Source organism: Chiloscyllium plagiosum, chromosome 25 (genome assembly GCF_004010195.1).
Source record: "Chiloscyllium plagiosum isolate BGI_BamShark_2017 chromosome 25, ASM401019v2, whole genome shotgun sequence".
In the NCBI taxonomy this organism is placed as follows: Eukaryota; Metazoa; Chordata; class Chondrichthyes; order Orectolobiformes; family Hemiscylliidae; genus Chiloscyllium; species Chiloscyllium plagiosum.
The window spans coordinates 45036087-45051017 of NC_057734.1; the positions used below are offsets into that span (position 1 = coordinate 45036087).

Here is a 14931-nt window from a genome sequence, read left to right on the forward strand (position 1 = left end):
CTTGTACAGAGTCATAGCATTATTAAAGCACAGTAAGAGGCAATTTGACCCTCTGGATTCATGCTAGCTACCTGCAGGGCAATTCAGTCAGCCCCATTCCCCATGTCTAACCCTGTGGTCCACCTAAGTTTAATTCCTGAAAGTGCCCATCTAAATTCATCTCAAAGTAGTTGATTACCATTCTTTTACCACCCTGTTAGGCAGTGACTTCCAGGTCATTCCTACTTGCTATGTAAAAAAGGAGAACTATTCCTGCTGCCCTCAGTATTTCTTGCCCAAATCCTTAAGCTCATGTCATCCAGGAATTGTACCATATACAAACAAAGCAGCTTTTCTTTGTCTTTAATGCTGTCTAGCTTCTACTTGATGCCATCTCTCTCACTTTTGCACTAGCTCTTTTTTCTGAATCATTTACTCCCATATTTGGGCCTACAGAACCTGAACTTCTCTCCAATTAGGCTTTAGTCTACACCTGCACTGTGAATTCTATCTCATCCATCCTTCAAGTTGAATCAGATTGTTGCACCCTTGATGTTAGATTTGATTTTGAGCTGAGCTTGCGAACCTGCATTGACTCTATCAGAATGACAGCCCATTTTCAATTCTGTAACATCTCCCATATCCACCCTGCATCCATCCACCTGCCGCTAAAAATGCTTGTATTTGCCCATTACTTCCAGTCTGCATGAAGCCAATGTTGCACTATTTGGAGTTTCAAAGAATGAGAGGTGATCTCATTTCAGCTTATAAAAGTTTTACAGGACCTAATTGGGTAGATTTAGATGTTTCCCCTAGCTGCTGATTCGAGAGACAGAGAGCATTGACTTAAATAGTCTATCTTTAAATTGAGATTGAAGTAAGGAAGAATTTCTTCGCTCAAGAGGGAATTCTGTACTCTGGAGGCCTGTGGAAGTTGGGCATGCTGAAGACCGACATCTGGAGTCTCATGACCTCGAGACATGGCAGAAGTGCAGAAAAGTGGGGGGCATTGAAGTAGAAGATCAGCCATGATCTAATTGAATGGCAGGGCAGGCATGATAGGTACAGTTGGATGCCATTTAGCCTGTATTTGTAGTTAAAGTTTATTTATATTGGATTTCCAACATACAGGAATTCTATGACAAAACAACTTGTAATTGTATGAGGTCTTAATGTAGGAAAATGGCACATCCTGCTTCACTGGGCAAGTTTTAGTTTATTTTGTTAAAATAAACTGCAAACTATAAACATGATTTTCATTGCAAGTAGTAATTTATTTGTGATACAAGTTTATTTACAACCCCTCTTTTACTTTCTTTGTGATAGCTAGCAACCAACTACTGTCAATCTCCATCTTGCCCTTCAATAACCCTTTTTATTTTATTATCCCTTTGGCTTTCCACTGTCTACTTCTTAATTATGCAAACTAATTTGCTATTAGTTGGATAGACCTTATGATCTTAAACTGCTTGCATGTAGAGTTTTATTAAATGCCTTCTGAAGAATTGAAATGAAACCAGTCTTAGTAAATTCCATTGAGTAGCAGTAATTAATGATCTCAAATAATTCCGGTTGATGACTTGTCAGATATTATATGATCCTGACAAAAGCAGAAGTTGTTGGAAGAGCTTAGCAGATCTGGCAGCATCTGTGCAGAGAAAACAGAGTTAACGTTTCAGGTCCAGTGACCCTTGAAGTTCTGAGGAAAGGTCACCATAACTCTGATTTCTTTTCACAGATGCTGCCAGACCTCCTGAGTTTTTCCAGAAGCTTCTGCTTTTGTTTCTGATATACAGCATCCACAGTTCTTTCAGTTTTTGTGTATATGAACCTTTTTAGTTAATCTTAATTGCTTCAGTACCCAATTATAGCATCCTTTCACATCCTCTTGAATGTTTTCCCATTACTAATTTTAATTAATTCTCTCTAATTGCATTGCAGTTAACCTTTTAAGTTTGTTATTCTTCAACTGATTATACCTCTTTCATGAAGGTTCTAGCAATGGAAATTGTTGCTTTCATCGCATAATGGCTTAAGCTTTTCTGGTTAGACAGCAGCTAGTTGGTTTTGTTTTTGTGTGTGCCACCCTATAATTTTCAGTGGTCTTTGAAATTCAAAAAGAACATCTCCTGGCAGTCAGCCACAAGCTTGAATCTTTGTCATTTTGATTTAATGGTTGCTTTCTATTTTCACAGCTGACCTGCTTGAAGCGCCCACTAGTGGTAATTCATGAATTATTCGATAAGTCAATCATGGATATCTCCTGGTAAGGACTGTGTTACATTAATCTGCAAATTGGTTACACTGCACAGTATTTAATACACAGAATAGACTGAATAATATTGTAATTACATTAGAAATTTTATCTCACTGCAATAAGGTCAATACTAATCTGAAAAATTGCTTTGTCAGTATTTTGAAATTGTAATTCAGAAAAGATTATTGTTTTCCTTGTGCAATGTAGATTAAATTTGCTTTGTATAGGAACAGGATGAGTGAGGGACAGAGATCAGGATGTTTCAGGATCCATGTGGCATAAACTAGAAACTGATACTGCATTCGTCATCTCAACGATTTAATTTAGTAGTTTGCAAATTTGCTGTGACTTCCAATCTTAACTTATTTTCGGAAGAGATTTGGTCTGGAATGCGATTTAACTGATATACTGTTTCGAATTCCTTCTTTCAACCACACTGCTTTAATCATCATTGTGGCAGATGATAGATGGGGATTTCTATGTATATCGCACCCTTCGCAAACTCCAACCTCAGTACATTTGATCAAGTACTTCAAAGTGTGGTCACAGATATAACATAGGCAGCCACATTACTCAAAAAATGTGATTGTAAAATTATTATTTGGTCACAACGTCGATTGGGCAGATGGTTGGGGACTTCTCCTTTACTCTTCTTCAAAAATAATGTCAGAGGATCTTTTATCACCTCCAGGCAGGATCTTGCTGTAAGGGTTCATCTGAAAATAACACCTCCAACCGTGCAGCAGTCTTTCAGTGTTTCACTTGAGAGTGAGCTTGATTTTTGATTTGTGTAATGAGGTAAACTTGATTTGGGAGCTTAAGGTGAAGGAACTCCTGCGGGCAGTGACCATAACATGAGAGCACTCACCCTGCAGTTTGAGAGGGAGAAGCTGGGATCAGATGTAATGGTATTATAATTAAATGAAGGTGACTACAGGAACATGAGGGAGGAACTGGCCAGAGTTGATTGGAAGGGGAGTCTAGCAGGGAAGACAGAGCAGCAATGGCAGGAGTTTCTGGGGGTAATCTGGGAGGCAAAACAGACACTCATCCCAAGGAAGAAGAAACATTGTGTGGGGAGGATGAAGTAACCATTGCTGACAAGGGAAGTCATGGACAACATAAAAGCAAAAGAAAAAACTAACGATGTGGTGAAAGTCAGTGCGATGCCTTTTTTTAAAAAAACAGCAGGATAACCAAAAAAATCAGTGGGGTGGGGGGGGGGGGGGGGGGGTTGGTGGGGAGATGAAAGTATAATGGTAAGCTAGCTAGTAATAAAGATAAAGATGGTAAGAGTTTTTTAGATATACAAAACGTAAGAGAGCCAAGAGTGAACATTGAACCACTGGAACATGAGGCTGGAGAAATCGTACTGGGAAACCAAGAAATGGTGGGGAGCCGAATAGAATATGGTAGAAGACACCAGTAGCATACCAGAATTTCAAGAGTCGGGGGCAGGGGTGAGTGTAATGGCCATCACTAAGGAGAAGGTATTGGGGAAACTGAAAGGTCTGAAGGTGCACAAATCACTCTGACCAGATGGATTACACCTTGAGGCTCTGAAGGTGCTGAGGAGATTGTGGAGGCATTGGTGAGGATCTTTTCAGGAATCACTGGAGTCAGGGAGGGTCACGGAGGACAGGAAAATGGCTAATGTAACACTCCCATTTAAGAAGGGAGGGAGGAAAAAGACAGAAAATTATAGGCCAGTTAGCATGACCTCTGTCTGTACATTATTAATGAGGGGTGAAGTACTGGCATGGATAAAGGATTGGCTGACTGACAGAAGACAGTGTGGGGAGAAAGGGGTCTTTTTCAGGATGGCAGCTGGTGAGTGGAGTTCCACAGGCGTCAGTGTTAGGACCACAACTATTCACGTTGTCAATTAACGATCTGCATGAAGGAACTGAGGGTATTGGTGCTAAGTTTACAAATGACCCAAAGCTGGTTGGAGGGGGAGGTAATGTTGAGGAAGCAGGGCAGCATAAGGACTTGGACAAGCAAGGAGAGTGAGAAAAGTGAATGATGCAATACAATGTGGGAAAGTGTGAGGTAATGCACTTTGTTAGGTAGAATAGAGACTATTTTTTCTAAATGGGGACAGGCTTTGGAAATCTGAAGCACAAAGTGACTAGGGAATGCTAGTTTAGGATTCTCTTAAGGTTGACATGCAGACTTAGTTAGCAGTTAGGAAGGCAAAAGCAATGTCAGCATTCATTTTAAAAGGGCTAGAATACAAGAGCAGAGATGTAGTGCTGAGGCTATATGAGGCTCTAGTCAGACTGCATTTGGAATATTGTAAGCTGTTTTGGGCCCCTTATCTAAAGAACGATGTGCTGGCATTGAAGGGAATCCAAAAGGAAGTTTACAAGATTGATACTGGGATGAAGGGCTTGTCATATAAGGAGCATTTAAGGACTCTGGGTCTGTACTTGATGGAGTTTAGAAGAGTGAAGGGGAATCTCATTGAAACTTGAGAGGCCTGGTTACAGTAGACTTGGAGAGTTGTATCACGAGTAGACATGAAGGCACAGCCTCCGAGTGAAGGGAATAACCCTTTAGAACTGAGATGAGGAAGAATTTCTTCAGCTAGAAGGTGGTGACTCTGTGGAATGCATTACTGCAGAAGTCAGTGGAGGCCAAGTCATTGAGTGTATTTAAGACAGAGAGATAGGTTCTTGATTGGTAAGGGGATCAAGTATTGCAGGGAGAAGGCAGGAGAATGGGGTTGAGAAGCAGTTTTAGCTACGATTGAATGGCAAAGCAGCCTCATTTAGCTTAATGACCTAATTCTACTCCTATATTCTATGGGTCCCTTGGATGGGATTTGAACCCGCAATCTTTTGATTCAGAGGTTGCAGTGCTACTCATTGAGCCACAGCAAGGTGCAAATGGAGTGGCTCAGGTGCTGCTGCTGTTTACTAGCTGGAAAGGGGCAGCAGGCATGGGAGGGAAAATAGTCTTGCTTTCAAAGTATATTCTTGAAGGACGGCAGTACATTTATTTGAGAGTGTGGAGAGCTAGTCAATTGCTTAATTTGGAGTGGTGCAGTGTCAGCAGCTTAGATGGATGTCTCATGGGGACTGCCTACATTGAAATCCTTCTCCAGTTGCAATACCTTACCACATTCTGTAATGTGGTGTATGCTGTCCCTCACCTTTATTTGCTGGTCAGGGTACATCTCCCAATAGATGCTGAATCCCATCTCCATTCCACTTTTTGTGCACTAGTATTGTGATTATGTTACTGGATGAGTAATTTGGACGTCTGGTTTGATAACCAAGTGAAAGCATGTTATGGGAAGAAAGTGAGGTCTGCAGATGCTGGAAATCAGAGCTGAAAATGTGTTGCTGGAAAAGTGCAGCAGACAAAGGTGGGGGGAGGGGAAATGAGGAAACTGGTGAAATCCGAGTTCATCCCTTGTGGTTGGAGGGTTCCTAGGCGGAAGAAAGCATGTTATGTCCCACCATGGCAATTTGACATTATGTATTTTAATATAAAACAGTTGGAAATGCGCAGAAGTGGTATCTGTAAAAATAATCAGATAATTGCTGGATTGTCTTAAAAATTTCTGACTGATAGTGTGGCTGAGTGACATCAAACAGTAGAAATTATTGATTTTTTTCATTCTAAGAGAAAGCATGTAATAGTTTACTGGGACTATTGCCTTTCTTGGTATATGTCAATGACGAGATTTACAGGGTTACAGATTTCAACATTTGTGGATAATCTAAAACTTTGCATCCAAAGTGAGGAGGAGAGCATTAGACTTGAGGATGTGAACTGGCAGAAAAGGGGGAAAATGACACTTGAAATTTAATGCAGAAATGTGAGGTGATACATTTTTGTAGGAAGAACAAGGTGAGGAAATATAAAATTAAGAGTAGAATTCTAAAAGATGCATGGTAACAGAGACAAATTTTAAAGGTGGCAGGAGCAGGTTGAGAAAGTGATTAAATAGACATTTGGGTTTCCCTAGGTTTTATAAATAGAAGATAAATTCTAGGAAGTTATGGGAATTTATAAAATGCTAGTTGGATCTCTGCCAGTGAGACATTGGTCCAATTCTGGAGATTGCATTTCAGGACAAATTTGAGGGCTGTAGCAAAAACATTCCTGCAGGTAATGTTGAAAATAGTTCCAGTGATGAGCGACTTTAGTTATGTGGATAGATTGGAGAAGCTAATATTCTCTTTAGAGAAGAAAAGATTGAGAAGATGCTTGGTGAACTATTCATGAAGGTTATGGGCAGCGTAGATAGGAAAAAAACTAATTCATTTTACAGAGGTCCCTCAGAGGTTTGATTAGCTGAGCAGTAACCATTCTATAATTGTATCTTTCTAATGTTCTGTATGAAAGGAAATTGGCTATTCTTCTCTGGTGTAGTTGATATAGCGCTCCAATTTCAAACCAGTGCAATTAACTTAATCTCTCTCAATTGTGTAAACTAACCAGTAGTGATGGAAGGCCGTCTAACACCATCTTTTTCAGGGCAAGTAACTGTGGTTAATAAATGTGGGCATTGATTGAATGATTTTGTTTTTAAAAGAAAGTGCATTCTTGTTACTGTTTTGTTACTGGAAACCTATTTCCGTCCTTGCTCTTTTGCTGCATAGGTTCTTTTATGAGTTGATCCTGCCCTGCTCTTCCTGTTTAGAGACTCCCACTATGACTTGTGCACTTATAACAGTTCAGTGACATGTACTATCTGCAAGTGATCCCATCTATTCCCTTCACTGGGTTTCATGCTGTTTCTTTGTTTAGGTCTTCTTGCTGCAGCACTATTTTTCTGTGCATCTTGAATTGTATTTCACAGTAATTGTTTAGCGACTGAATTTGGTAAAAACAGCCTCTTTTGATTTTGTCCAGAATTTGGGGCTGACCTATCTGTTGGAGTATTTTTTCTTCTTGAGATCATTTGTATTGGGACAGAGCAAAGTAAGATGAGGCTGGTCCATCACTGAATGTGTTCACGGCTGAATTGGGACCTAGCCTTTGTCCTATATTCCTTATAGTATTGGCTGACCAAATTTTATCAATCTCTTCTTGAGAATTCGGAATTGTTCGAGCATCAATTTCCATTTGCTGTTGAAAGTTCCAAACTAATCTCATCATTTATGTGGAGAATTGTTTCCTAATTTTACACTGAAATGATCTAGCTTTAGATTTTTGGTATTGTTCCCTAGTCCTAATCTCCCCTACAATTAGAAATAGCTCCACCCAATCTATCCTATCTGTTTTCCCTACTGTATTGGAAAACCTGGAAGTTTAAGGGATGATTTGATTGAAATTCCATAGGACAAATCCCTAGTTTGTTTGCTGTCTGCTCCCTCTTTAACCCTTTAAACTCCAGGTGTCATTCCAGAAAATCTATGCTAGATTCTTCTCAAAGCCAGTTTATTCACTCTAGGCGGTAGTGCCCAGAAGTACTCTTGGTACTCCAGACATGGTAGAAACAGGGCTTTCAGTAGGTGAGGCATGACCTCTAGCTCCTTGTGTTCTTGTCCTTGAGTTCTATAAATCAGCCTTTTTGATTATTTTCTGTCCCTCTTCATGATGTTTTAAATGATCTGTCCACTATTTCTAGCTTTTCCCCATTTAGAAGGTGTCCTGTTCTGTCTTTGTTTAAATACACCATGGATGACTTCTCACTTGCTTATATTAAATCCATTGGCATAATTTTGCCTAGTGACTTAACCTTATCTATTTTGCTTTGTAATTTTACAATTTTGTTCACAGTGCTTATGCCACCTCCTATTTTAATGTCTTTGAGAAACTTCCGTTTGGAGCTATCTATCCTATCATCAGTGCCATTAATGCCTCTGTTCAAGGTTCATGCTCAATATTGATTCTCGCAGGGTACCCTTAATTACAAATAAAATATCTGCTCATTACCTTAACTGTCTTTCTCCTAGTCTAATTAATTTACTCACAATTTGCCTTTAGTTCCACGATCTTCAACTTTAGCTAAGAACCTTTTATGAGGAACTTTATCACGTATCCTTTAAAAGCACATGTAAGTAAAATCCATTGACATTCCCCTGCCCATTACATTTGTTACCACTTCCAAAAGGTCAAGTATACTTGACAGACCTAATCTACCCTGTGCAAACTGTTCTGGTTGTCTCTGATAGTTGATGCGTTTGGAGTGTTCAGTCTCCTTATCTTTATTTATCGGCTTTTGTAATTTTCCGATGACAGATGTTAGGCCAACTGGTGTAACTTTCTTAAATAGCAGACTGGTATGTATAATATTCCCATCTTTAGTAGTGGCTCCTGTATCAAGCAAACTTTGGAGGGTTATGCTAGAGCATCAGCAATATTTTCAACTTTTTAAAAAAAAATCCCTAGGTGGAGCAGCATCTGCTCCTGGGCATTAGTCATTTTTACTGCCATTAATTTCTCCATCTTGCCTGCATTAATTGTGAGAAGTCAGACTCCCAGTCCCTGTTCCTAATTCAATTACAATTTTGTTGGGTAATTTGACAAGCTGACCACCTCTTCAAGAATAAATACTGATTTTAAAGTAATTATTGAGCACGTCTACCATTTCCTTATTTTCATTGCAACATGACTTGCTTTTAGGGGGCTCCACATTTCTGACCAGTTTTTTTTCCTAGAATAACTGTAAAAATGTTTATGTTCACCTTGTTATCCCTTACAAGCTGCTTGGAATAGTTCCTTGTTGCAACTCCTACTACCTGCTTTGTTAAACTTCACTGTTCTATGTATCCTTGTGATTCACCAGGTTGTGTGCTGTTTTTAAATGTCTTTCTTCAGTTTTACATTGTCTTTTTCTTTGTTAATTGCCTTTGTTTAAGCTTTTTTCTTTAACAGATTTACCCAGTTTTCTGTGGGCAGTCTCTGTCTCATCCCATTGAAGTCAATCTAACCTAAATCTTAAATTTCAGTCACTTTCCCTTCAATCTTTGTTGAACTCAACGGCATTATGATTGTTTATAGATAAATATTTATGTGCTAATAGGCTCTGAACTAAATTGTTCATTACAAAATTCACTATTGAATTCCCCCTTTGTTAGTTCCAGGGCACATTATTGCAAAAATGTCATTCCATACGCACTCTTGAAGTTCACTACATTTTGACCTTTGTTAGTCTGTTTATCAATAGGAATGTTAAAATTTCCCATTAAAGTCACTGTCTTTTCTCCATGCATGTCTATTCTCAGCAATAAGTCGCCACTCAATAGCTCCTTGCAAGAGGCCTACACGCAACTCCCTGAACTCTTGGAATTCCTTGTCTATTTCTTCGTTCTACCACTGATTAGGTCACGTGTGTAACGGATGGCAAATGGAATGAAAAGTCAGGACTGTGAAGATGTTAAATGTGCATTTGTTTTTGTGGTCTCTGCACCAGGACTTTGACAGGGTTGGGATTGCTAGTGTGCTCCATGGATGGGACGGTGGCGTTCCTGGATTTCTCACAGGAAGAGTTGGGCGATCCACTAACTGAGGAGGAGAAGGTAATGCAGAATTGTGCCTGGCTTACTGGTTCTCTGACTGCATTGAAAGAGATACTGTACCTAGAATTACAAAAGCAGTGAACACACCATCAATTGATCTCAACTGCATGCCTGTTCCCAAGTTGCTTGTAGAATTGGTCTGCTTACAGCACAGAAAAATGTATTTCACCAAGTGAGTGGTATGTCATCAGCTTTCTAGGACCTGAATCTCCCAAGTATAATGGTTTTCTCATTGGCTAATGTGCTTATAAGGGGGTGAAATACAAGAAAGGAAAATGATGTAAGCCATGAATCCCATCTTTCCACTAGATTCCACAACTGAATGAAACATCCAATTTATTCTTTCTAGGGGAGAGATATATGCACAGGTAGAACCTCTGAGAAGAGATAATGGCAAAACTTCTCCAAAAAATAATTGTATGTCAACTTCTAAGATGCATTTAATTGTTTGATGTGAAGTGTCACACACTGATTCACTGGAAGTCCAAAGGGATTAGGTCGTGTAGGGTATCGAGACTTGGGGCTCCAGGGGTGCAGTGCTCCATTTTGGTGTAACAGCCCTTCCTCAGAGGTAAGAAGCGTAGTGTTTTCCACCAACTTACACAGTATTTCACAGGGATTCACAGCCTCCAGGAGAATTGCATTGCATTAAATATCTCGCTCAACAGTATTTTGAGGAAGGGTAAGAAATAAATGTGTATAGGGATGCAATTAATCAGTTCCATCTTGTCCAAATGAGAAATCTGTGTCATAGCAGTCACTAATCAATGCCACTTAAACTTGCTTTTTTAGCATTAAAATGTGCGTTGTGTTCTGAATAACTTTGGGTCTTGATCCAAGTTAGCTGTCTCTAGTACCATCTACCATAATTATTATAAACATATTTGTTGACATGTTCTCTGGAGATGTGGATATTTCTAACAAAAAAAAATCATCTGAGTTCAGCAATGTGTAGATTTTCTGCTCTCTGAGCAGGTGACCTCCGTTATACTCGCTGATTTTGTTAACTGCGTTTTCATTTTACTATAATAGGAACCCATCAAAATCAATCTCATTATTGTTTAATGTGTCTTTTACATGCTGTCTTTCACCCCCCTTCATCTGCATTTGAGTTCAGTCTGTACAGAGAAAGCTACTGTGGGTTTTCAAGTGTTGTTTGATTTTGATTAATTTTTATCGAAGGGGTGGAATGAATTAAACTGCAAAGTTTAGCTTTTATTTTGACAATTCTTGCTATAAGAGTCTCAAAATGTTTTGTGAAGTATCAAAATCTATTAATGTATGCAAAATAATGCACTAAGATGTGACATGTTGTAGAGAGTATTCTCAATGCGAGCAGAGACAAATCTGGTTATGATAACATTAAATGTTTCCTTTGAGGGCAACATCCTTACCTGGCTTTTCTGTGGAAAGTTTCAACTATTCATTGGTTTTACTTTTGTCTTGCAGAACATGATTCATCAGAAGACCTACGGCAAAAGCCTAGCAATTACAACAGAGCAGCAACTATCCACTACCATTATTGAAAATCCAGAGATGCTGAAGTACCAACAGCAACAAAAAGAATTGCAGGAGCAGAAGAATGCTGTAGGTTCCAGGGAGCTGATGCCTCCCAAAGTGGCAAATATGCTGAATGGAGAGAGCCTTGAGGATATTCGAAAGGTAATAGATTGGATTTTAAGCAAAACTCAAAGTATTGCTGTTCGATCAAGGGTTGAATAAAGCAGCATTGTAGAATGGAACATAACCTCAGTGAGTGTGTCAGAATTCACGGTTAAAGGACTTGTGATTTCAGGAGCCTAAAACTGGAATGTTCGGAGCATTTCTGGATTACAGAATTTGTTGTGTATGAAACAGATATAAATATGGACCAGGAGCATTAAAAATGCAGAATCAGAATCCATGGTTAAGACACAAGAGTGTCCATTTTCAAATACCGTTTGTCTATAGGAGCAGAAGCAGACCATTGCTTTGAATATATCGGGGAAATTAAATCCAAGTAACATACCTCTTACTGGTCTTGTGCTTAAGATTATATGAGAGTTTCTTCCAATGGGCTTTGTGTTAATAGCTTAGTTTTATTACATTTAAATTTGTAAATGTACTTTAATTTTAAAATTTTATTAAATTTGTAACACAAATATTTACAATATATAACACAAAGCAGTCTGGTTCCATTTGCCATAATTTGCTATTTGTCTCTGAAGAGTTGGATGGAACTGAACGTTATAATTGTCAGTGAAAAGTCCCCACTTTTCACCTTATGAAAGAAGGAAGATCTTTGATGAAACTGCTGAAGGTGATTGGGTCTTGGACACTCCCTAGAAAAACCTCTCCGTACTGTCTTGAGGTCAAATCATTGACCACTAGCTGTCAGAACCATCTTCTTTTGTACGAGGTATGACTCTAGCTAGAGGAGAGTTTTCCCCCTTTTTCCCATTGAGTTCAATTTTATTAGGGCACTTTGCCACTCCACTTGATCAAATACAGTCTTAATTTAAAGGGTGTCATTCTCACCATACCTATGGGACTGAGGTCCTTTGTCTATGTATGGAGCAGTAATGTCTTCTATTACTTTGATAATTAAGAGATACTAATGATGGAGTGATAATTTGTCAAATGGATTTGTCCTGCATTTCATTTTTTCTGTAAACAGAGTACATCTGTGCACTTTGTAAAATCAATGCCAGTGTTGTAGCTGTAATGGAACAGTTTGGCTGGAGGCAAAAGTGATTCTGAAGAATTCTTCTTCACTGCTATAGCTGGGATGTTGTCGGTGCACAGAGCATTTGATGTGCCCAGTGTGCTTAGCTGTTTGTTGATCTCACTTTTTTTAACTAGCATTGAACATGAAGGAGTACTGAGTCATCAGTTGATGGTGGGTAGGAGGAGGCTGCTTTGCCAATGTTTTCCCTGATATCATGAGACTGCGAGTAGTTTGAAGTCGCTTAGAGAACACTGTCAGACTTTGGTTCTTTCCAGCCAATTGGAAGAATTTTCAGGCCTATCTCAAAGGTAGAGAGTTATAGGCATAGAGTCCTGCAGCATGGAGACAGGCTCTTTGGCCCATACTGTTTCATACTGACTAAAATGTCCATCCATGCTAACCCCATTTATCTGCAGTTGGCTCATATCCTTCTAAACCTTTCCTATCCAAAGATTTGTTCAAATGCTGTTAAATGTTGTTAATGTACCCACCTCAACCACTTCACTGGCAGCTTATTCCATATGCGTACCACCCTCAGTGTAAAAAAAGGAGTTGCCCCTCAGGTTCCCTTTAATTCTTTCCCCTGTAACCTTAACCTGATGTCCTCTATTAGTCCTCGATTCTCCAACCCTGGGAAAAAGACTAAGTGCATTCATCCTATCCAGGCCTTAGTCTCCTACGTCGAAAGAAAAATTTCCTAGCTTGTCCAACCTCTCCCTATAACACAAATCGTTGAGTCCTCGCAACATTCTTGTAAATTTCTTCTGCACTCTTTCCAGTTTACTGTCATCCTTCCTATAGCAAGGTGACCAAAACTGAACACAATACTCCAAGTATGGCCTCACCAACGTCCTATATAACTGCAACATAACTTCGCAACTTCTATACTCAATGCCCTGCTTGATGAAGGCCAGTGTGCTAAAAGCCGCCTTCACTACCTTGTCTACCTGTCACTCCACTTTCAAAGAACTGTGCACCTGAACTCCGAGGTCCCTCTGTTCCACTACACTCCTTAAGGCCTACCATTCTCCATGTGAAGGATGGGATTTCTGAATACTTGAAAATGTATGTTAAAATATGGCAAAGTCAGCGTGGTTTCATCATGGGGAGGTCATGCTTGACAAATCTGCTAGAATTCTTTGAGGAAGTAATGAGCAGGTTAGACCAAACAGAGCCAATGGATGTTATCTACTTGGACTTCAAGAAAACCTTTGACAAGGTGCTGCATAGGAGGCTACTGAGTAAGATAAGAGCCTATTGTGTAAGAGACAAGGTGCCAGTGTGGATAGAAGCTTGGTTGTCTGGCAGAAAGCAGAGAGTTGGGATAAAAGGGTCCTTCTCAGGATGACAGACTGTGACAAGTAGTGTTCCGCAAGGCTCAGTGTTGGGACCACAACTTTTCACTTTATACATTAAAGATCTAGGTGAAGGAACTGAGGGCATTCTAGCTAAGTTTGCAGTCAACACAAAGATAGAGGGACTGGTAGCATTGAGGAAGTGGTGAGACTGCAGAAGTCTTTGGACAGATTGGGAGAGTGGGCAGATGGAATACAATGTGGGAAAGTGAGATCATGCACTTTGTAGGAAAAATAGAGGTATGGACTATTTTCTGAATGGGGAGAAAATTCAGAAGTCTGAAGTGCAAAGAGACTTGGCAGTTCTGGTCCAGGATTCTCTCAAGGTAAACTTGCAGGTTGAGTCAGTAGTTAGGAAGGCAAAGTAATTATTGCATTTATTTTGAGAGGACTTGAATTTAAAGCAGGGATGTACGTCTGAGGCTCTATTAGGCTGTGGTCAGACTACATTTGGAGTAATGAGTGCAGGTTTGGGTCCCATATCTCAGGAAGGATGTACAAGCCTTGGAGCATATTCAGAGGAGGTTCACGAGAATGGTCCCAGGAATGAAAAGCTTAACATATGAGGAATGTTTGAAGACCCTGGGTCTATTCTTGATGGTGTTTAGAAGGAAGACGGCAGATCTAACTGAAACATACTGAATGCACTAGATAGTGTAGGTGTTGGGAAGATGTTTCCATTGGTTGAGAGACAAGGACCCAAGGGCACAGCTTTCGAGTAAAGGGAAGACCTGTTTTAGAACAGAGATAAGGAGAAACCTCTTCAGCCAGAGAGTGGGGAATTTATGGAATTCATTGCCACAGAAGACTGTAGAGGCCAGATCAATCAGTATATTTAAGACTGAGGTAGATAGGTTCTTGAGTGCTAAGGGTTATGAGGAGAAAGAGGGAGAATGCAGAAACTTATGAGCCGTGATTGAATGGTGGAGCAGACTTGATGGGCTGAATAGCCTGATTTCAGCTCATATGTCTTATCGTCGTGAATTTGACTCCTACCTTGATTTGACTTTCGAAAATGCAAGACCTCACACTTGTCTATATTAAACTCCATTTCCAGTTTTCTTGGCCCACTTCCCCAGCTGATTAAGGTCCTGCTGCAATTTCTGATAACCTTTCTCATTATTCACGATATTGCCTAATTTAGGTATGATT

General features: G+C 39.7%; 1 protein-coding gene across 2 annotated transcripts in view; it reads left to right on the plus strand.

The window, feature by feature from the left end:
- LOC122562819 (protein HIRA) overlaps positions 1 to 14931 on the plus strand; it is a 107495-nt gene that overhangs the window by 33986 nt on the left and 58578 nt on the right. For both annotated transcript variants that reach the window (XM_043716069.1, XM_043716067.1), the window contains exons 10-12: positions 2175 to 2245; positions 9612 to 9717; positions 11167 to 11379. In XM_043716069.1, coding sequence (XP_043572004.1) covers positions 2175 to 2245; positions 9612 to 9717; positions 11167 to 11379 — 390 coding nt within the window. The remainder of the gene's footprint in view (positions 1 to 2174; positions 2246 to 9611; positions 9718 to 11166; positions 11380 to 14931) is intronic.